Here is a 22445-nt window from a genome sequence, read left to right on the forward strand (position 1 = left end):
AAGCTAACTGATTATAAGCTAACTAATAACTATACAAGAGTATCGTCTGTCGCAAGACTAGATCGAAAGGCGTCCTATCGACGACTTTCGATTATGGAGCACAGTCTGTAACTTGGGCGTGCAATCGGTATAGTTCGTATAAGACGGTAAGAGGCGTATTCGGAAAGTAAGATCCGATTAGGCGCCAAATAGAAAGCACTGTGAAAATTCGATGGAACTTTGCACAGATGTGTTTGGCGGTGTCTTTATTGTGCGTCGATCGCTTCTCGTCGCTCTTTTCAGTTCGTAGCGCAAAGTGATCATGTAGAAATGAAATGCCTAAAAAGAAGAAGAAGAAGAAAAAAAAGAAACAGTGTCTCCCGCCAAGTATGTGGGTCTGATGAGAGATTTTGCCCACATAACACAAATGTCATGCGTTTCTTTCTTCAAGACAATTTTCAGCCGCATTCTGCAGGGGCAATGAAGATGCTCCTGATACGTTTCCGATGGGAAGTGCCTGATCACCCACAATATAGCCCTTAATTGGTTCCCTCCGTTGTTCATCTCTGCTCACAGGAACCGCTGCCTACGGAGACAACATTTTGGAATAAACAACGGATGGCAGACCAGCGTAGAGAATTAGAGGAAAGCACAGGCGGCTGCTTTCTGCGACGAGGGTACTGGAAAGTCTGTACAATGCCACGACAAATGTCTAAGTCGGAAAGCCAACTATTTAGAGAAGTAGCTGGAAGGTGTGATAACTGTTGCAAATAAAAAAAAAATTATTTTCTCTGTCGATCGGACCTTACTTTCCGAGCAGCTCTCGTACACCTTCGGTTCTGCCGAAGTTATTCATTTATTTAATAATATCAACGTTTCCTGGCGTCGTAAAATTACTGAAAGATGGTATTTATGACCTGGAGACTCCTCCTAAAGCATGAGTAGCAAAAGGCAACTCTCGTTAGCAAGTAATTATTAATAACAATTACTTGATTCGTGCCGGAATACATGTGCTTTCCGTACGTATCTCTTTGCTGACGTCACGAGCGATTTCTGTATCAGCACCTCATCCCACTTGCTCAAGCGCCAGATGGCCATCTGGCTCTGCTAGCCAGCGTAGGAACCTACCGCTCGCTCCTTACTGCAGAGCAGGTACATTCAGTTCACGTATGTGAAATAGCAAAACTGAAAATAAAGTAAGATTCGCTCTTATCTGCAGATAATGGTTACTTTACAATAAGAAGTGAAAAGGCACGTACACATGCTTGTTTTCGATGAAGTCACTTTACTTTTCTTGAATTTATGTAGGCTGCAATGCTCATCAGGAAGGAGAGATTTATCGTAACAAACTTACGCAGTTCAGAAATGTACAGGGTGATCAAAAAGTCAGTATAAATTTGAAAACTTAATAAACCACGGAATAATGTAGAGAGAGAGGTAAAAATTGATATACATACTTGGAATGACATGGGGTTTTATTAGAACAAAAAAAAGTTCACAAACTGTCCGACAGCTGGCGCTGGACAGCAAAACGTCAGTAACTGCTACCATGACGGGTGAGAGGTACGCCGATATGTTACAGAATCGCATCATCCCCAGCCTGGCTGATAAACACCTCCTGGAACGTACGATGTTTATGCAGAATGGCGCTCCACCCCTTATTGTTAGACACGTGAAAGATCTCTTGCGCGCGTCGTTTGGTGATGATCGTGTGCTCAGCCGCCACTTTCGTCATGCTTGGCCTCCCAGGTCCCCAGACCTCAGTCCGTGCGATTATTGGCTTTGGGGTTACCTGAAGTCTCAAGTGTATTGCGATCGACCGACATCTCTAGGGATGCTGAAAGACAACATCCGACGCCAATGCCTCACCATAACTCCCGACATGCTTTACAGTGCTGTTCACAACATTATTCCTCGATTACAGCTATTGTTGAGGAATGATGGTGGACATATTGAGCATTTCCTGTAAAGAACATCATCTTTGCTTTGTCTTACTTTGTTATGCTAATTATTGCTATTCTGATCACATGAAGCGCCATCTGTCGGACATTTTTGAACTTTTCTTTTTTTTTGGTTCTAATAAAGCTCCATATCATTCCAAGCATATATGTCAATTTGTGCCTCTCTATCTACATTATTCCGTGATTTATTCAGTTTTCAAATTTGTGCTGACTGTTTGATCACCTGGTACAATAATCGCCACCAAGCTGCCGTGTACTGCAGTTAAGTATAAGCAGCCAGGGGCGAGCGGCGCAGCGACACTGACCGTTGTGGACGAGAAGCGTGGAGTCGCGCGCGAGGGCGAGCTCGGAGTCGGTCAGCGTAGCGTCGGACGCATTCTCGGAGGTGGGCGTGTCCGAGAGGCCGCCGCCCCCACCGCCCCCGCCGCCGCCGGCCGCCGCGCCGCCGCCGGCCTGTATCTGCGCGTACTGCTGCTGCTGCTGGTGGTGCAGGTGCTGCAGCTGGTGCTGGTACTGCGGCTGGACGGAGTGCCCGTACAGCTGGTGGTGGTGGAGGTCGCGGTCGCGGTCGCGCTCGCGGTGGTGGTGGGCGGGGTGCCGCAGCGAGCGGTAGTCCGGCGCCGCCACCGACGCCGCGCCCGGCTCGCCTTCCGAGCCGCTCAGGCTGTACGCCGGGTACAGCCGGCCCTTCCCTGTGGACAAAGTGGCCAGCGTTTTAGTCTCGAGTCTACACGGAGCGCAACTGTTGGGAATGGATCGAGGGAACCTTGGAATGTGGACAGCTATTCGAAACTTGCTCCGCATGTATGCAAGTGAGGCAATTTCTTTTATTAGTTTTGGAAACATACGTTCCACAGGGACACTTTTTATATATTCGCCGCCTCACCAAAAAATGGTCCGCCCCCGGTATCTGAGTGGTCAGCGCGACAGACTGTCAGTCCTAAGGCCCCGGGTTCGATTCCCGGCTGGGTCGGAGATTTTCTTCGCTCAGGGACTGGCTGTTGTGTTGTCCGAATCATCATCATTTCATCCCCATCGACGCGCAAGTCGCCGAAGTGGCGTCAACTCGAAAGACTTGTACCAGGTGAGCGGTCTGCCCGACGTGAGGCCCTCGTCACGCGCCATTACATTACCAAAAAATGGAAGCACCAAGAAGATCTGATGTGACATAAATGTAACTTCGTACACCAGGCATTGGCGGACTTCGGTGGCCAGCAGGCCTGATGCACATAACTTAATCTCACGGCTACCTCGTCAAGTGGCATGGCAGCAGCGCTCCTGGCGTTTAAAATCGAAATTATAACGTCTGATGTCAGTATTTATGTGTTAACGTAACTGTATGAATGGCACTCCTTTCCCGAGACATAACACCAACAAATTATGCCTCAAAACACGCATTTTTGAGTGTACAGTCATTTTATGTTGACCCGGAAATCAAGAACTACTGAGAACAAAGTGAAATAGGATTTAATCTTAAATGGTTACAGCTATGAACCTTGTGAAGAACCGATAGGAGTGCCTTCCTAGCAGCGCCCCTGCCGAGCGGTAATGAAAACACTGCCTTATCGCACTCGTACGTTTTAATTGCAAACAAAAATCCTCATAAATTCGTAACGATTGCGTGGCCTACGCTACAGTTGATTATCGGAATTGGAGAGTAATATTTTAATTTCGTCGTTTCTCAGTTGTCCTGTAAGTTTTTTGAAAAACGTATTGTGTAGGAAAGTGACTTTTCATAATATATTCCTTCACAACAGATAGTGATCCCCTACTCCGCCAGCAAACGTACTTGTCTTTCCACATGGCAAAGAACATTTCTCCTGGAATTGGCGATATAGAAAATGTACTTTTCTCTTCTTAGAGTCAGACATGTTGCAAATAATCCCAATACAGATGCACGCGAACACTCGCACGAAATTAAGAAACAACCTGCTCAGAAGTTTACAAGTCAACCAACGGCAGAAATCTATGCTACCACGTTTGCGATCTATCGATGTGTAGCACAGACGTAGGCAGTAAGCAGTACAGAAAATAGCGTGTATGTCGCCAGCACTGATCCAGTGATCCTCGGGCTAAAATACTTCTTCTCGCAGCCCTTCGAGGTAGTGAGCTGTTTCCAGCAGTCTCCATACGCATATAGGCTATAACTTCGCGCTCAGACTGGAAATGTGTTTCTCTTTGTGTTCAAATCCAGCGCCGGTGAAATTATCTTGTGTGCATGTGGACAGTAAGCAAACTAGAGACGAGCCGCGCGTCAGCGGAACTGTCCAAAATGCTTCCAAGCAGAGTACATCACGAGAGCCTCATTCTCTGTCCCATGGATTTCTTTCACGGGCGGGGTTGAAACCAATCGCGGGCCAGAGCCGATCCGTGGACCGCCGGTTGCCCACCCGAGTCGTATAGTGGACACCATCGGTATGTATGTAAATGATAACAGTTGCATTTCTCTATGACAGATAGAAAGGACCCCAGAGTGCATCAGCGTTGTTCATGATTAGTGTTGTCACCAAGCCTGTTACGGTACATGAAGCGCATGAACACCGCTAGGTGTAGAATGAGCACAGTGAAGGACACGGTGATACCACGTACTCGTGTGAGACATCGTTATCAGCGTATGACAGTGTTTGAAATGGGCGTCATTGTGGGTCCCCATTAGTGCCGATTGGTTGAATCGTAGTATATTCGATTTGTAGGGAATCTGGATGCCACTGTGGCTCGATGTTGGAATGCGTGAGAATATGATGGCGGGTATACCTCCTGCGAAGCTTCTGTTCGACCACGTCCGACCAGCACAAGAGAAGATGGCCGTAGTGTGTACCAAGCACACTGTAGCTCCTTCATATCTGCGTCTGCCATCTGAGAACAAGTAATGGACTCCCTGCAACGTTGTGTCATATCACACCGTTGGTCGGAGGTTAGAAGCACCCAGACCAGGGAATTAACGTCCATTGCGCATACTGCTGTTAACATCAAAACAGAAACAGAAACGGCTATTTTTAGAATGCCGCCATGACTGGGAAGTATGGACTGTTGATAAATGGCGTCTCATTGTGTTCAGTGATGAATCGTGGTTCTGGACTACCACGGGAGACCTGGATGAGCTCACATTCTTCCTATATTTTGGAGAGGTGCAGAGATGTTGCATAATGGTGTGGGGAGTCATCGAATATGAATTCAATTCATGGCTGGTAGTGATTGAGGGAATGTGACGGAGTACCGTACGTCATGGACATCTAGCGTGCTCATGTGTTAACCCTGATGTGACGGTATGGTGATGTCATTTTTCAACAGGACAATGCTGATCCACACATGTTGTGCCACTTTACTAACTGTCTGCGTGATTTAGAGTAATTACCATGGCCAGCAAGTTGTCCCAGTGCCGACATTCAGGATATCGAGCTAACAACAAAATACAAAATGAACAATAAGTGCACTGCTACGTGGCGGGACACCGGCAACGGTGTATGATTAGATGTGAGCGTCGGGTGGAACTGCTATTCAGATCCACTCGAGTCCCATACGCCAGTCATAGCAGCCAAGAGGCAATAAATGACCCACCGTAAGCAAGCAGGCGGTGGGTCGGTACAAGTAAGCAGCAAGTGAAAAGAAAGGGACGAGTTACAGTTGTTGAGGGCCAGCATGCCTCAGTAGAGGATAGAGCGGCTTCACGAAACCCTCCCAACCGGATCAGTGCCTAAGTCCAGGCTAGAGGGGATCTAATGTCACAATGATAAGGGGACTCGTACTGCCATGGTCTTTGTAAGTTCGACCCGATTTTATACTCACTGAAATAACATACATACCCTCTCAGCCCGGGAATATTCATTTCGTTTCGTCCTTCCCTTCTAGGTGCTTCAATTTTTTTCTTTCAGGTAGCGAAATTTTTTTTCGTTCTAAAGTGCTTGTTAAGAGGCTAAAGCATACGTGACTGAATCAGGAAATGGACACTGTGTGATGTGTTGAACGAAGTAAGTCTGATGGTGTCATTGCAGAAGTTAACATTGTGTCAGGGAGACTTGGAAATTCTTGAGATGAAAACCAAAGAACGTCGCAAGAAGAAAGGCGAAAGGAAATAAGACAGGGGCAGACAAGAAGGAATATAAGTAGAGTCTAAGATCAAGGAAACGTGGAGAGACAACACGAGACGACGGATCACTCATACGAGAACACTGAACGATTCGGTGAGTATGTATAAGACGTAAAGAACAGATGAAAGAGTGTAGTCATGTCCTGTAAAAGTAGTTATCGATAAGCCAGCTGAACACCCCAAAAAAGAGGTAAAGTACGATAATTTACTAAACAGTTTGAATGGTTAACAGAAATCTCTTGAGGCGTTTAAGGGATGTGGGTAAACAGTGTGTCCTCCTCTGGCCTGACATTCCACGCATGCCCCAGCAAACAAACTGTTATATCAATCTTTCGATCTGAAAATCGTTAGTCGCCTGAAAAATAATTTTATGTAGTATCACAGCAAGGTATAGGATATTTGGAGAGCGACGGGCCGGTGCAGGGTAGCTCACGGGTTGCACGTGATACCATGATGCGACACTCAGACGTGTGACACTTGATCAAAATATTCTGAGTTAACAATCAGGATATGAAAACAATGTCCCACTGCAGTGCTACATTTGTAATTGGGATTAATAAAATGAAAAATTCAGATTATTATTATGTTATTAGAAATCAGGTATTAGATATCATTAGGTAATGTAGATGCGCTAGGGAAGCAGTGATGGACGACATGGTTAACTGGAGCAAATCATCTGCGTCTACTCTGGAAGTACGCATCTGTATCTGATAGTATCAGGAAGCATTACAAGTGTAATTAGAAATTAGATGTAGTTCTAATTTTATATAAGCAATTTATAATGCACATATTGAAGTATATCATTGATATATTACGCTGCAATATGTATCAACAGAGGCTGTATTACGAAGTTACATACCTTAATTTTTACGTAGCAGTTAGCACGGTTTGCCGGAGTCACTGCACAGCAAACCATAGACACAACAGCAAATCTATAAAATGAAGACTTCCACGTTTTATTTAAATTAGATTTCTTTCAGTTAACCCTAACATTGTTATGGATTAGTTACTTCTACTTTAATGTGGCAAGAGAATTATCGACCACAGCCCAGTTCTGTAAGACTCTTCTTTCTGTCGAGTGCGTTGCCTGTCCATTCTAAATATACGTTCATTCCAGCTATCATCCCGGTTTTGAGTCTCTGTCTAATCCTGGGTATTCCTGCTCCTCTTCTACATCTTTCACTTCAGAGAATGCTGTATTAAGCAGTCTATTCTCTGCCACTCTTACTATGTGGCCAAACCAGTTCAATCATCTTTTCTTTAGCACGTCGACGATGTTATCATGAGTGTCCGCACAAATTTATGCATGAAGGGGTCAAATTTTAAAATTTCGTTTCTAACATCAGAGTACTTCAGAAACAACTGTTGATTATTCCCAAAAATACCCAGAAAAAATGCCACTATTAATACTTCTCAAAGTGACGACACAAGAAATAAACTTTAAAAACACTTGTTCAACTGACACTAGTTAGAATCCTGTTTGACTACACAATTTCATATCTGATCATGTGAATGGATTTTATTGCATTATTTTCAAGCCTTCTGTTTTCTAAAGCTGACTGGCATAGTTGAAAATTAATGCAAAATGTTTGGAAAGCAACATTTTTAAAGTTATTTCGGTAAAATTGCAGGCGAGCATTCAATAAGATGAATGTGGGAAACTTCCCAAAACAAACTACCGATATTTAAGGGCCTGGGATTGAGTCAAGGTCGGTCTTTATCTCTCCTCCTCCCAGTTCGGTACATTATTGTGCAATCATGGCAACTCGAATGGTGAATTCGTAATTCCGTGACTGCCTTTTGTGTTGAATTGCACCACATGGCATTTGAGAAAATCTTATTTCTTGAGGAGGCGATCATTTCTACTTTGATATTTTACTCTTTTTCCCGCTCTGCGATTAAAATACTGTGGCCTCAGCGAACCATGACGGTTCTTCTTTTACCAAAAGGAAATCGTGAACTATCATTGCGACTAAACGGTGCAATACCAGAAGCGATTGTTCTTGTGGGAATTAATGGTCTCTTTCCGGAAATCATAAGGTATTTAAGGGGAAGGGACAGAGACTATTTGAAAAATGTCATATATTAACGCCTTGAGCAGCTGATAAAATACTTTGTTTATACAAGCTGTTTCAGTCGTCTGACCATCATGACGTACCGCAACATGAATATGAATGTAGGTAACCAACATCTGAATTACTGTAGAATAGATATGCGCAAGAGAGACCTCAATAAGTCTACATTCATTGCACACGTACAAAAAACTGATACCCTAAATGGTTACTTACTGTACAATAAAACAGCGTAAAAACATTTAGAGAGGTAAACTGTAACCTTTGTTCACGGCTTGTACTATCTTTGCTTCGGACGAATTCCTATTAAGTATTTTTGCATCTCACTACAAATCGTTAGACTAGCACATAATTCATGTAATATTTTTTTCCCCTATGTGGCGCCAGAACAATTATATGACCAAATCTGGAATTTAATTTGACTGTAATATTCTATGAGATGAATTGAAGAAGACATTGAAGCATTTGTTTTTCTTTTTTCAGTACGCGAAAGTCTTATCCTACCAATACTTGTTCCGTGAATGTATGAATGCACATGCTCGTGTACCACTATACATCGTTACCAAACTGCCAAACCATGAAGTCCGCCCTTGGTCCACAGGTCATCTTCTGTTGTATGCTACCGCTAGAGGCGAGCTTGTTTAATCTGCTCCTGACAAGGGCAATCTCTGAAGTACACGACCGGCAACCTGGTGACGAAGATGGGTTGCCTCCAAGCTGAGGCTCTTCTCTGAAGTCAGTGTTTTTCTTCTCCAGGGATGTAGGCAAATACTACAGTCGATTTGCATAAAAACACATTTTAACGTAGACCGTAGCTGCGAGAACACGGAATTCTAATCACAACAAGGGAACAAAACAGAGCACTACTATGTTTTGGCAACTGATCCTGTTAGTCGTTCTCCTGTTGTCACTTTCGTATTAGCACAGAGCGTGTATTCTAGGACGGGTTGCGCGATAGAGTTCGCTCGCGGAAAACACGGTCAGGTGTAGCTGTGCTCATCGGTCGCGGAACGGAAATCTATTGAGGCCAGTAGGTATAGTGTTGCATATCGCTTCACTCTGTGTATGCTAACTAGACCGTACTATATGCAGAATAGTCAGAATTGCGGTGGCGGTCCACCTCAATTTGCAGAATGCAGTCTGACACAGGGAAACTCATTTCGCGAATTGAATGGTTGGCTACGATAGCAGTGGGGCGACGGTCGGCCGCTGCCTGCGCCATCAGCTACTAATTGAAACCTGAAAACTAACAATATCGCAAGCGCTGCACTCGTCTCTTGGTTGTGCGTAAGAGTATGCTCAACGTTTTTCGCCTTCCCTCGTTACAAAGTGCGTATCATTCTGCAGTCTGCGCTAATCGCTGATGCGTTGTCAAGAGCTCGCATCTTTATAAATCAGGCATTGCAAATAGTTTTTAAGAATAAAACATGCAGACAACTCTGTTAGATGCAGAAATGAATTCCAGCTTAAATTAAACACGAAATAAAAGAAAGCGAACAGAATATGATATTCAGGCAGTGAGTGAATTTCAGATAATCACAATGCCGTGAGCTGAAAAACTGCATGATATGAATTCTGAATTATGGGAATTTAGATTATACGAATAATGTAGATTATTATTTAGATTTAGAATTTAGATTATACAAGTAAGTATTCGTTTTAATGATCAGCGATACTCAAAAATGGTTCAAATGGCTCTGAGCACTATGGGACTTAACTGCTGTGGTCATCAGTCCCCTAGAACTTAGAACTACTTAAACCTAACTAACCTAAGCACATCACACACACACCCATGCCCGAGGCAGGATTCGAACCTGCGATCGTTGCGGTCGCGCGGTTCCAGACTGTAGCGCCTAGAACCGCTCGGCCACTCAGGCCGGCCAGCGAAAGTCCAGAAACTTTGTGCTGTCATCAACAGCAAGATAAACTTTGAATTCTGAAAAAGCTCAAAACTGTAACATGGGAGTAAGGTTAATAATAAACATGTACCGTGTTTCTGTTTGTGCCTCTATAATAATGAGCACAGTCGAGACGAAACTAGCTTTGGCTTGCTATACAATAATTTAAAGAAGATCCTACCGAACCTAACATTCCGAAAAACAAGTACTTAATAAAATTACTGAATGATTATAGCTCATAGGTGTCATAACGTATTTTGGCATATAATAAGAACAGGGTTCCTAACAGGAGGGCTTGAGTTCCAATAATTTAGTTTTCAAATACGGCTCCTTCGAAATCAAACGTGACATGGTGTGCTAAATATCGGTTTAAATGTTTCAATTTTTGGCCGAAATGTATCTTTATCCGAGACGATGAGAATTATTTAAAAATAACATAAACGGAAGAATGAATCGTTAACTTTGGATTAATAGTTTAATTATAGTAGAGGTGTTTGCGTTTTCTCAACGAACATTCTCTTTTTGAAGTTGCAATTACTGGTTCTTACTCCCAGATAGGATTGTGAGAGAAATTACACAAGGGGACTTCCACAATTAATTTCATTTTCTTAAATCTTTATGTTTTATTTGCCCTCTGAGGGACAAGGTGAGCTGCAGGAAAGCATAGTCCTTTTCAGACAGTAGTTGTAGTTTGTTCTGTGATGTCACAATTTATTTAGGAGAGTTTCGGTGCCTATTTAATTTTAATGGGTTTTGTTGTAAACGAGTGGCAGTGACATGTTCTTATTTTATCTCCGTCCCTCTAAATTCTGGAGTTTCTCATTACGGCTGAGGGAAAAACCTCCCGATCGAAAAAACCTCGGGTGCAATTATACACGATCTTACGGTGCCTGTGTCGTTAATAAGTATGATGGAATGTTCATTTGGGCACTGTGGCCACTGCAGCCGTTAGGATGTACATGGAATGTATTTGCACCTGCGAATATGGACCACCATCAGTTGTATAAAGGAATGACGACAATGAAAATTTCTACTGAACTGGGACGCGAACCCGGATTTTCCACTTATCGCGAGCTGTCGTCTCACCATTATGGTACCCGAACACATTTCACGGTCAGACCCAAACTTCAGAGATATACGGGCCCTGCAACGAACTTGTGACGTCACACTAGTAGGCTTAACCGCCACACCGCGCGAACGCTGGGGTCCGTGCAGGGATCATGGGAAATCAATGATTCACTGACAACGTATTCAATAAAGGTCTTAATACTGACGTGTGTTATCGATAGCTTGTATGTATTTGAAGTATTTGAACACACAGTCAAGAATTATTAAAAGTATATGAAATAGTTACTCATTCCCTCCTGAGACGGCTGCTGGCACTCGTAAGACCTACAGTGCCACGTGCTACGACTTACGCGCCACGGCCGTCCTTCTCGTGGACCACGCCAAATTTCCATATATCGTCAAAAATGTGTCTACAACTCGGGTAGCTTAATGGTAAGGCGACCGCTCGAAACGGGAAATCCGGGTTCGATTGCCGGTCCGGCACAAATTTTCATTGTCGTCATTCTATTATACGGCTGACGATTGTCCATGTTCGCAACTGCGAATGCATTTCATGTATCATGTGAGATTAGTTGCCTGATGTTTTGGCGTTTTTTTTTATCTTTGTTATCGTTGATATACTAGAAATTTGCCGGCCGGAATGGCCGTGCGATTCTAGGCGCTACATTCTGAAGCCGAGCGACCGTTATGGTCGCAGGTTCGAATCCTGCCTCGGGTATGGATGTGTGTGATGTCCTTAGGTTAGTTAGGTTTAATTAGTTCTAAGTTATAGGTGACTGATGACCTCAGAAGTTAAGTCGCATAGTGCTCAGAGCCATTTGAACCATTTGAACTAGAAATTTCGCCCATGTGATATTTTAGTCTCATTCTATGGACATTATCTGTACACGATAGCTTGATCAGTTATTTGGTATATCAAGTTGTTAAATCATCCTTGGTCCGTGTGGGAAGCTTTGATCTACGGATGGTCTCGTTGACTTCTTCATAATCTACAGGCATCTTGTGAGGTAAGTCTGATATGGCTTCTAGAGTGATGCCGTGAGGAAAATAGTAGTTGGACTTGGGAAACATGAACGTTGTACGATCAGGTTGTATATAGAAGATGTTCTGTGATTCCGTCGTGAATTAGCTTGTTAAGTCAGAATCTGGCGCATTGCTTTTTGACTCGCTCGAGTATATCTGTGGTGTTGATTGTTTCGTTCTACATTATTATATCAGAGAATTTCTCCAGTTTAAATACTTTGGATCACGTTTCAACAGTACAAATATCATAAAAATGGATATAAATGAAAGACTAGCCTCAGGGTCAAGATGTCTGCACTCACTAAGCAACCCACTCAAAAGTAAAGCGTTGTCAATCGCCACAAAGTTGAAGATATACAACACTATCGTCTGCCCCATAGTACTGTACGGTTCAGAAAGCTGGACGGTGACAAAGAATGAAAGAGAAAAACTGAATGTTTTCGAAAGAAAATTAATGAGAAAAATCTGGGGACCTGTGTTGGAGAATGGCGTATAGAGAATTCGAAAGAATAATGAAATTTACCAGTTAATGAAGCAACCCACTATCATCCAGAAATTGAAAAGTAGGAGACTGCAGTAGGCTGGACATGGGGCTAGAATGGAAAACAACAGAAACACCGAGAAAGCATTTGAAGGAACTGTCCAGCAACAAGAGCATTGGGCCGACCTCGTACAAGGTGGAAAGATGACACAGAGAAGGACATCACAGCATTAGGAATTTCCGCAGGGTGGAGAGAGGCTGCGAGAGATAGAAGGAGGTGGAAGCAGCTCGCTGATGGAGCGCGTGGTCAGAGGGCCTGTCATCGCTGAGAAGAGAGAGATTAATGTTCATCCCGTATAGATACTGTAAGTGTTCCTAATAGAAAATTTCCGTAACTTTTTGACCGAATGCTTTGAAATTTTGACCACAACGTTGAATTGGAATACATGTCGGTTGTTGTATACCTATTTTTAAATAAATGTTTAAATCTACAGTTTTTTTATAAATTTAATAATGGGGAAATGTTGATACGTGAACACTAACATGAACGAGGACAATTATTTACACATCCTGATTGATCAGGCGTTGCCTTTCACTCAATATCTGGATGATGAGTATGCTATTGATACCCCTATTTTTGAAAACTACAACAACAGGGGTCATCGGGCAGGAGGAATGTGTGTATATGTGACTCGTTTTCTGAACACTCTTCCACCCTATTACAACTGAACTGGTCTGCAAAATCACCTGATTTGAACGCCACAGAAAACCTGGAACAGCGGGTGAAACACCAACATGAGCATCTCCGCAAGATGTTGATGCAGTACCACCAGATCGTCAGCGAATGGGTTAACCTCACAGCGACGTTCCTGCACAAGCTTGTGGACTCACTTCGTAATCGAATCCTAGTGCTTACCAAGTCCAGGGGCGGCATTACACGGTACTAAATGATGCTTGTGATGATTTCATCCAGAAAGGAAGTTCCTTGAAGGTTGTTCGATAGAGAGTGGAGGAGGTGAAAAATCTGAGGGCACAAGATCAGGTGACCAAGGTGGGTCCTGAAAATGACTTCCCAACTCAATTCTTGTATAGTGCTTCTTGTCAGTCTTGCAGAATGCGGGTGGACGTTATCGTGGAATAGCATCACTTCACGCAGTCTTGTCTGCAAGACGTCTCAGATGTTGACAATAAATGTCAGCAGTGATGGTTAGACCTCGGGGATGCAATCCGTAGTACACCCCATCGTCGCTGTCTATCCGCATTATTCCCACACACGGCGTAAACGTTTTTGGGTGCCTCCGCTGCTGTCACACATCTACTGAACTCAAACAGAAGAGTATGTCGGAAATGTTCCGATTTCTCCACTTGGCATTTTGTCCGGCTAGTTTATTTAACGGTGACGAGAATATGAAAACATACAGCAAGTGCAGTGGCAGTAACAAGAGTCGCAGTTTGGGCACGGCAGCTAAGAGGGCGCTGTGGAACGGCCCTTAACGAGCTGACGACGAGCAGCGAACTCGCAGCCCGGCGTACGCAAACAGCGGCGACCACGCGCATCGCGGTTCACGTGGACACAGGGGCGGCGCAGTACCGGAGCCGGCCGCACCGCAGCGTAATCTGCAGGCGGGAGGCCGCCTGCGCAGTACTTTGCGGCAATTACCGTAACGCGGCTGCGGCCGCGGCTGCCGGCGCACGTTTAATTAATCTGCAGCGCGCACCAGCCGTGGCACACGTGTGGCGCACGTGCTGCGCCACGCTGCGGGACTGCTGCGACCCGCACGGGCGTCCGCGGCGCGGAGGGACCTCACCAGCAGCTTCTCGATCCACGACACCGCTCGGGAGCATTCTGTTTACGGGCACAGCGAGGGGAAATGCGACTGGTTACGAAGCCCTGACCGCCATAGTATTACCGCCGTAAAATTAACGACTAAATTCCGTATCGTATGTTTTCGTTACTGTAGAGATACATGTGTGTGTGTGTGGTCTTCAGACCAGAGACTGGTTTGAAGCAGCTCTCCATGCTACTCTATCCTGTACAAGCTTCTTCATCTCCCAGTACCTACTGCAGCCTACATCCTTCTGAATCTGTTTAGTGTATTCATCTCATGGTCTCCCTCTACGATTTTTACCCTCCGCACTGCCCTCCAATACTAAATTGGTGATCCCTTGATGCCTCAGAATATACCCTACAAACCGATCCCTTCTTCTAGTCAAGTTATGCCACAAATTTCTCTTCTCTCCAATTCTATTCAATACCTCCTCATGTGATCTACCCACCTAATCTGTAAGGTGTCAGGCAAATCCAACAACTTCCAAGAAAACCCTGACATGATAAGCAAATCCGGCAGTATGTCACATAGCTCCGAATAAATCCTGACATTAAATTAACCAAAGTAATACGATCAACGAGTGAGCAAATGGAATACCACAGACTAACACAAGAACGCCTAAATGCATGTCATACCTTCCCACCGTGAAACAGACCCAGTTCCGAGGGAAGAAACGAGAACAGAAGCCGAGAGCAGAACCGTGTTAAGCTAGAAGGCCCTACGATAAGGGACGGACACCCACGTAGGCAACCAACCACCAGGACCACCCCCCAGCCCACGTTAAAAGATAGATCCCTCCAGAAGAACAGTATAGATCTTACGATAACATTAAAAGGGCCACACCAGCTGCAAGTTTTAGCGTGAGACTGTTTCGCGTCTCTGTTACGTTGCAAACGTTAAAAACATTGCCCCACCACGAAAAGTATAACATTTCTCGTTGGATAGACAGAATTTTTGTAGGCGGAGCTTAAGGTTAACATTGACACCCTGATTGGTCCGATGAAAACACAGCCAGATAGTTTTTTTTAAACCAACTTCGGTAAATTGCAGTAAGGAGAAGTTAGGAGAGAGTTGCTTCCGAGACGGCGAGGTGCGTGGAGCTGTGCCGCCCGCCGCCCCCTGACGAACACCGACAAGATAATGAACGCGCGCGATGCCGCATTTTTGAGCGCATAAGGCTTCACTCGGAACTGCAGAAGTATCATCTGTTACATCCCCTTTTTAGGTAATACTAGTGTCGATCGTCAATTAAAGCTCATGATATTCACATCTGCTACGTAAGTTAAAATCTGAAACGCAATGATTTTTCTGTTATACAATTATTGAGAAGCCACATCAGCCACTGTAATTTACGACAAGTTAGATAAGTAATTAAAGATAATTGAGGGTCACTGTAGACCATTTTGATAGTTTTCTCTCTTGTGAAACTTAATTTAATCCTAGATTATAGATGTGACATGGCATAGGTCATCCTTTGATCCATTGTAGAACTTGAAAACCCACTCAGGGAATATTCGTTCACATTTTTGTTGAACGCAGTTGGTTTTTATCATCCTGTATTAAAATATTCCTTTTATCAATAGTGCAATTTATAAACAATGTTCTGTAAGTAGAATAAAAATTCTAATGGTAAACTTAACTGCTTTTTAGACGTTATTTTACCAGCTAACTAAAAATAGGAAAGCCTTGAACCCCTTCCACTAAATTTAGATAGTATTAAGATTCTTTTACTGGGAGTGCAGTGGATCTGACGCTGAAATCATTACGTATTTGGTTATATCATCGCTAGTCTCACTGAACTCTTCTGAACTCTACATGTCATGTGTGGTCTGGCGTCTCCTTACTAGCAACAGGTCCCAGGTTCAAACTAGTCAATTCCCCTTAAAAAAAGAAAAAAAAACGCTCAGAACGTCGTTGCGCGAAAGTGGTAGGGAGACACGACTTAGAAGTCGCAGAAACCACGCAGAATGTTAGAAATCTTCAGCATTTTTCTGTAGCACCACATTTCGAAAGCTTCTATTCTCTTCTTGTCTAAACTATTTATCGTCCACGTTTCACTTCCATACATGGGTACACTCCATAAAAATACTTTCATAAACGCTGGCCGCGGTGGCCGTGCGGTTCTAGGCGCTGCAGTTCGGAACCGCGGGACTGCTACGATCGCAGGTTCGAATCCTGCCTCGGGCATGGATGTGTGTGATGTCCTTAGGTTAGTTAGGTTTAAGTAGTTCTAAGTTCTAGGGGACTGATGACCTAAGATGTTAAGTCCCATAGTGCTCAGAGCCATTTGAACCATTTTAGAACTTTCATAAACGACTTCCTGACACTTGAATCTATACTCGATGTTAACAAATTTCTCTTCTTCAGAAACGCATTCCTTGCCATTGCCAGTCTACATTTTTAATTCTCTCTACTTCGACCATCATCAGTTATTTTGCCCCCCAAATAGCAAAACTCATTTACTACTTTAAGTGTCTCATTTTCTAATCTAATTCCCGCAGCATCACCCGATTTAATTCGACTACATTCCATTATCCTCGTTTTGCTTTTGTTGATGTTCATCTTATATCCTCCTTTAAAGACATTGTCCATTCCGTTCAGCTGCTCTTCCAGGTCCTTTGCTGTCTCTGACAGAATTACAATGTCGTCGGCGAACCTCAAATTTTTTATTTCTTCTCCATGAATTTTAATTCCTACTCCGAATTTTTCTTTTGTTTCCTTTACTACTTGCTCAATATACAGATTGAATAACATCAGGGATAGGCTACAACCCTGTCTCACTCCCTTCCCAACCAGTGCTTCCCTTTCATGTCCCTCGACTCTTATAACTGCCATCTGGTTTCTGTAGAAATTGTAAATAGCCATTCGCTTCCTGTATGTTACCCCTGCCACCTTCAGAATTTGAAGGAGAGTATTCCAGTCAATGTTGTCAAAAGCATTCTCTAAGTCTACAAATTACATACCCGGTACAAAATATCTGTCACACGTTATTTTCGTTACTGAACATTATTACTTACGTAGCCACTACATGGTTCATAAATGCGTAGCGTTATTGTTTTGCATATTGATATTCCGATAGCTATGGCTTCATTTATCGATTGTCATTTCTTATTTGTGGTTCACTGTTGCTGTCAAAGTTTACTTATGGTAATTTTGTCATTATGAGATACTGATTGGAAATGTGGACGCTAGAAAATGGTATGCCAAGTTCAGAAATCTGAACATCTCCGATATATTCTTCTGTTTGAGTTCAGCAGAGGGGTGAAAGCAGCGGAGGCAGCCAGAAACATTTGCGCCGTGTGTGGGGATAATGTGGACAGACGGAGAAAGGAAAGAAAATGGTTTTCTTCTTTTAAGGAGGATCGTTTCGACATTAGTGACTTTCCACGTTCACTAACTTCGAGGTCTGATTAATATCGCTTAAGCGCATTAACCCAGAATAATCCACGTCAGCGTATTCGAGGATTGGCGAAAGATATGAACTGTGATCATTCCACCATCGTGCGAATTTGCATGCAACGGAGAAGGTTAAAAAAATCTGGAATTTGGATCCACATGCTCTAAGCCAGTGCCACAAAAATCAGCGGGTGGCCAAATATCCAACTCCGCTTGCTCGTCATCAATTGGTTCGTAAACAGTACCAACGATTCCTATACTGTACCGTTAGTGGCGATGAGAAATGGTGTTTTTATGCTGAAATAAGGAAAAGAAAGGAACGGTTGAGACTAAACAAAGTAACAGCTCCTCAAACAAAGACCTGCGCTCAATCACAAAAGACAATGTCTTGCATCTGATGGAACAGCGACTGTCTGGTGTTCTACGGATTGCTTCGCCGAGGTGTACCCATCACTGCTGACACTGAGGCGTCTTGCAGACAAGACTGCGTGAAGTGATACTATTCCAGGACAACGCCCGCCGCAGTCATTCCGGACCCACCTTATTCGCCTGATCTTGTGCCCTCAGATTTTTCACCTACTCCGCCCTCTATCAAACAATCTTCAAGGTACTTCCTTTCTGAATGAAACTGGGCTCCGAACATGGCTCGACGAGTTCTTCGGCTCAAAACCAAGCGATTTCTACAATCGCGGAATGGAAATGTTATCCCAGCGTTGGCAGACTGCGTAAACATGGAAGAAGAATATATTATTGATGGCTAAAGTCTCTGTTATCTGTACCTGTTGTATTTATTAAACTTACGGAAAACAAGCTACGATCTTATCCACCAACCAAATAAATACGGGATTAGTGATAAGCACCTCCGCGATTTCAGAAGCCGAATGTGTGAAAACTACCGAAAATACGGAGAACAGACAACATACCTGGCTACAGCGTCGCTCCAAGTTTTTAACTCATATTACAGACGATCAATATGAGCAACGTTTGTGATATGGCAAACGTCAATACATGCTTGCCATTCACTGAATTCGCTGACACAAATTGCGTGGGAAGGCGTGACAGCAGCTCGCTTTGTAAATCTGTTCATTGGGTTGTCCATTTGCAGGCGCAAGCTAATTCGATGCGACAATACAGAACAGATGATTTGTCTACATCAACGTTTCCCAAACTGCGTTTCGCAGAACACTGGTGTTCCACGTGAAGTGAATAAGTGCTCTGCGAAAAACTATTAATGACATGCCGTTTGTTTCAACATTTTGACGACACTTTTTTTTAAAATTTTGTTATGGTACCTGTGTTATTACGAAGCCTATTCGTTCATTAAAGTCCAAACGGTCATGAAATGGCAAACTCTGTGAAAATAAAAAATGTTTTATTTGCAACATTTAGCTAAATATTGCAGCTGCTTCTCTTCATAATCGCCGTTACGACTTAGACATTTATCGTAGCGTTTTGCCAAATTTCCAACATCTTCTTCGTAGAAGGCAGCCGCCTGTGCTTTTCGCCTGTTCTGTGAGCTGGTCAACAGCTCGTTGTCTGTACCAAAATGTTGTCTTCATAGCCAGAGAGTAGAGATGAAACTCAGAGGGGAGCCAAGTCCAGGCATCCTATCGTAAACTCTGCTGGAGCGTCTTCTTTGTCTCTATAGTGTGCGGTCGAGAATAACATGAAGAAGGGCAATGTATGACAGTTACGTTATGTGGACTGCGCGAAATCGGGCGACATCTCTTAGCAGGCACTCATAGTTGGTGGGAGACACTATTTTCTAGATATCTCTACGGGTTAACCGTGCGCTCAGAACTAACAAGGGCGAAAACGCGATCGAAGCTCCTGCTGGAAGATACAGCCCAACACATCTCTGCAAAGCTTCATCTCATTTTCACTGAGGTTTCGATTTTGCGACCGAGCGGACGCTACTTTCCAAATATCCCTCCTAAATACGATTTTAGTCACTGAATAAATCACATTTTTCTTATTTTCTAAAATATTATTAACCTTAAAAATAAATAAGATGCTCCGTCAGACGATACGTTTGGGAACCCCTGGTCTGCATGTTCTGACACGCCTGATCCCTTGTGCAACTACACCATAGTGCGCACTACCAGTCGAAACTCTGAGAGATGTTCTAGCCTTTGACACGTATCATTTTTCTGTTGGTCTGGTAGTTTTCATGCAGTCGTCTTCTAGAACCCCAGAGATACTTATGAATAACTCTCTAATTTTTTTGCTGATCTATCAATAAACATTTTAAGGTGCGTCTCAGAAGTTTGGAGAATCGTTTCATAAAATAAAGGAAACAAAAGCTACAAACAAAACACCCATTAGCTACAACAGACTTCTGACATTGCTTGTAAAGCTGTTGGAAACTGTCAGCAAACTCTTCTTGTCGAATCGCTCGAAGCACCGTGGTCATGCTCAAAATCTGCAGAGCATAAGCATTCAACGTTAACTTGAGGTGTAAAAAAAAATAAGGAGGTTTCTGAAAAACAGTCACACTGCATCGAGTGAAAAAGCTGTGCACGCAGATGTTGCAGGTATTCAACAATGGGTGACCACCGTATTTCGAACGATTCCGCAAGGTTCATTTGCCGACAGTTTCAAATAGCTTTCCCACCGATCTCAGAAGTGTGCCGTAGTTAATGGCGATTGTTTTAAAGTAACATAATTAAATTTTCGTCGAGACATTTGAGTCTCATCTTTATGTACGATAATGATAGAAGCTGAAGAAATGATTTAAAATTTGTGCCTCTTCTGGGATTTGAACCCGGGTCTTCTTGTGCACTAGGTTTTTTTTTTCGATGTAGTTCGTTGCATTTGGTCTGGGGGGGATGTCACAAGACATCCGTTCAAGTTGATCGTTAATTCCTTGACTCCGTTTTTTTATTACAGAGAGCACGCAGCCCTCTGACGGAACACGCTGAACTACTGTGCCTAATAAGCAGGAAGACCTAGGTTCTAGTCCCAGCTGTGGTAGAAATTATAATTCATTTTTTCAGCTTGTCTCATTATTTTGTACGACAGTGGAGGTACCTTGTTTGAAACTCTTCTTTCCTTTATTTTCTGAGACCAATCACATAAATTTTCGGACGCACCTAAATAGAAGACACGTCACGAGACCATAGTGAGCTAACAGAGAAAGAGGAAGTATAGCTGCTGTCAGTGCTTCTGACTACACCTACAGCAATAAGTCAGTAGTCGCAGCCATTATCAGCTGAAGGACTGATAGTTACACAGCTTTCTACGGTGGAGATGTGTAGAGTTGGTAGTACAACGTAGTGAGTTGTGGTGGCCATATTCCTATAGACTGGGAACTTTTTCCAACAGTTCTCGATTACACATTGTAATGAAACAGGGCAGTATACCTCTTATTTCATCATGTGTTCTATTAGCCGATGCGTGTATAATTGTACTTCTATACCACGATATTTACGACATTTCTATGAAAATTTCATAAATTTTAGATAGCAAAGCATTATTTTACTTATATTCAAGCATAAAGATTTTTGGCGGGTGTAAATCGCTCTCGTGGCTTGCAGGTCCCAGTTTCAGTAGCGAATTAGAAGGAATGAGCTAAAATATTGAGAGATTACTCTATTGAATGTGCATTATGTTAATAAATGTGCTTTGAAGAGAATACACAATTCTACAGCGACTGATTGTTTAACTAGCTGCAAACCCTGGCGTTGCCTGGGTATTTATTTATTGCTATGGCCAATAATTTGTTGGCGTGAAATGTACTTTTGGCTTTAAAGCCTCTGTGCCCACAACGTTGGAAGCAGTATGATTTGAGAGATGATTGAATAGCTTCTTTGCTTCGCTGTCGTGGTAGAAAGCTACGTAAAGTTGGCCGTGCAAAAAGCATCTGAAACTAAGGTCCAGACTTGCACCATGCATCGTCTGGCCTGTGCTTTGTTTATGGTTATGGCATAACATACGCTCACTTGGAGCTGTACACCTTTAAAACTATATCGGAAATTCTGGGGAGACAGATAATGTATGGCGTTCTAGATCGTAGTGATGTCATGCCTCGCTTTCGGAAGCAGTTTCCAAAGGGCGAAGTAAACACTGATGTTCTCGAACCGCAGTAACTCTCACCTCATAGCTTCACTGGATTCTTGAAACAGCTTATTTTTTAGTCTTTTAACAGTTCTGGTGTATTCAGGAAAAGTTAACGATTTTCTAGGTATTTTTATTCGTAAACCAAACTAAGTCGGAATGTGATGGGTAGGCCCACAAATCATGAAGCAAATTTGTGTTTCCTAGCAAAGAATATGTAGAAAACCCTTCAAAATAAGCGAAGCAATCTCGTTAAGTTTTCAGTACAGAAATCAAACTCAGTAAACGCGTATATCCTACCAAGTAAATTCGCTGTTAGTTATCATTCTTGAAGATGCAATTGGGGCCCTTAATTCGGTCACTCAAGTAAACTTCCAGAAATACACGTGACTGCGTAAAAAAAAAAAAAAGAAAACTAACAGTTCCATCTATTGATTCTTTGATGTTTTGGAGATCAGCGTGTTCGTAGAAAGAGACATAGACGGCTGTTTCAGATAAAACCGTAAACCACAATATATTTATTTTTTCGTAATCCGATTTTGATAAAATAAAGCCTGCACTTTGCCCCAAGCTACGCTAAAGTCATCTGTGAAAC

The 22445-nt window shown here is 43.1% G+C and overlaps 1 protein-coding gene across 1 annotated transcript in view; it reads right to left on the bottom strand.

The window, feature by feature from the left end:
- LOC126095510 (G-box-binding factor-like) overlaps positions 1–14414 on the bottom strand; it is a 152282-nt gene extending 137868 nt beyond the window's left edge. The window contains exons 1-2 of the mRNA XM_049910296.1: positions 14288–14414; positions 2246–2632 (exon numbers count right to left, since the gene is read on the bottom strand). Of these exons, the coding sequence (XP_049766253.1) occupies positions 2246–2632; positions 14288–14414 (514 nt within the window). The remainder of the gene's footprint in view (positions 1–2245; positions 2633–14287) is intronic.
- Positions 14415–22445: the final 8031 nt, after the last annotated feature.

The sequence above is a fragment of the Schistocerca cancellata genome, chromosome 8 (assembly GCF_023864275.1).
Source record: "Schistocerca cancellata isolate TAMUIC-IGC-003103 chromosome 8, iqSchCanc2.1, whole genome shotgun sequence".
Taxonomy (NCBI): domain Eukaryota; kingdom Metazoa; phylum Arthropoda; class Insecta; order Orthoptera; family Acrididae; genus Schistocerca; species Schistocerca cancellata.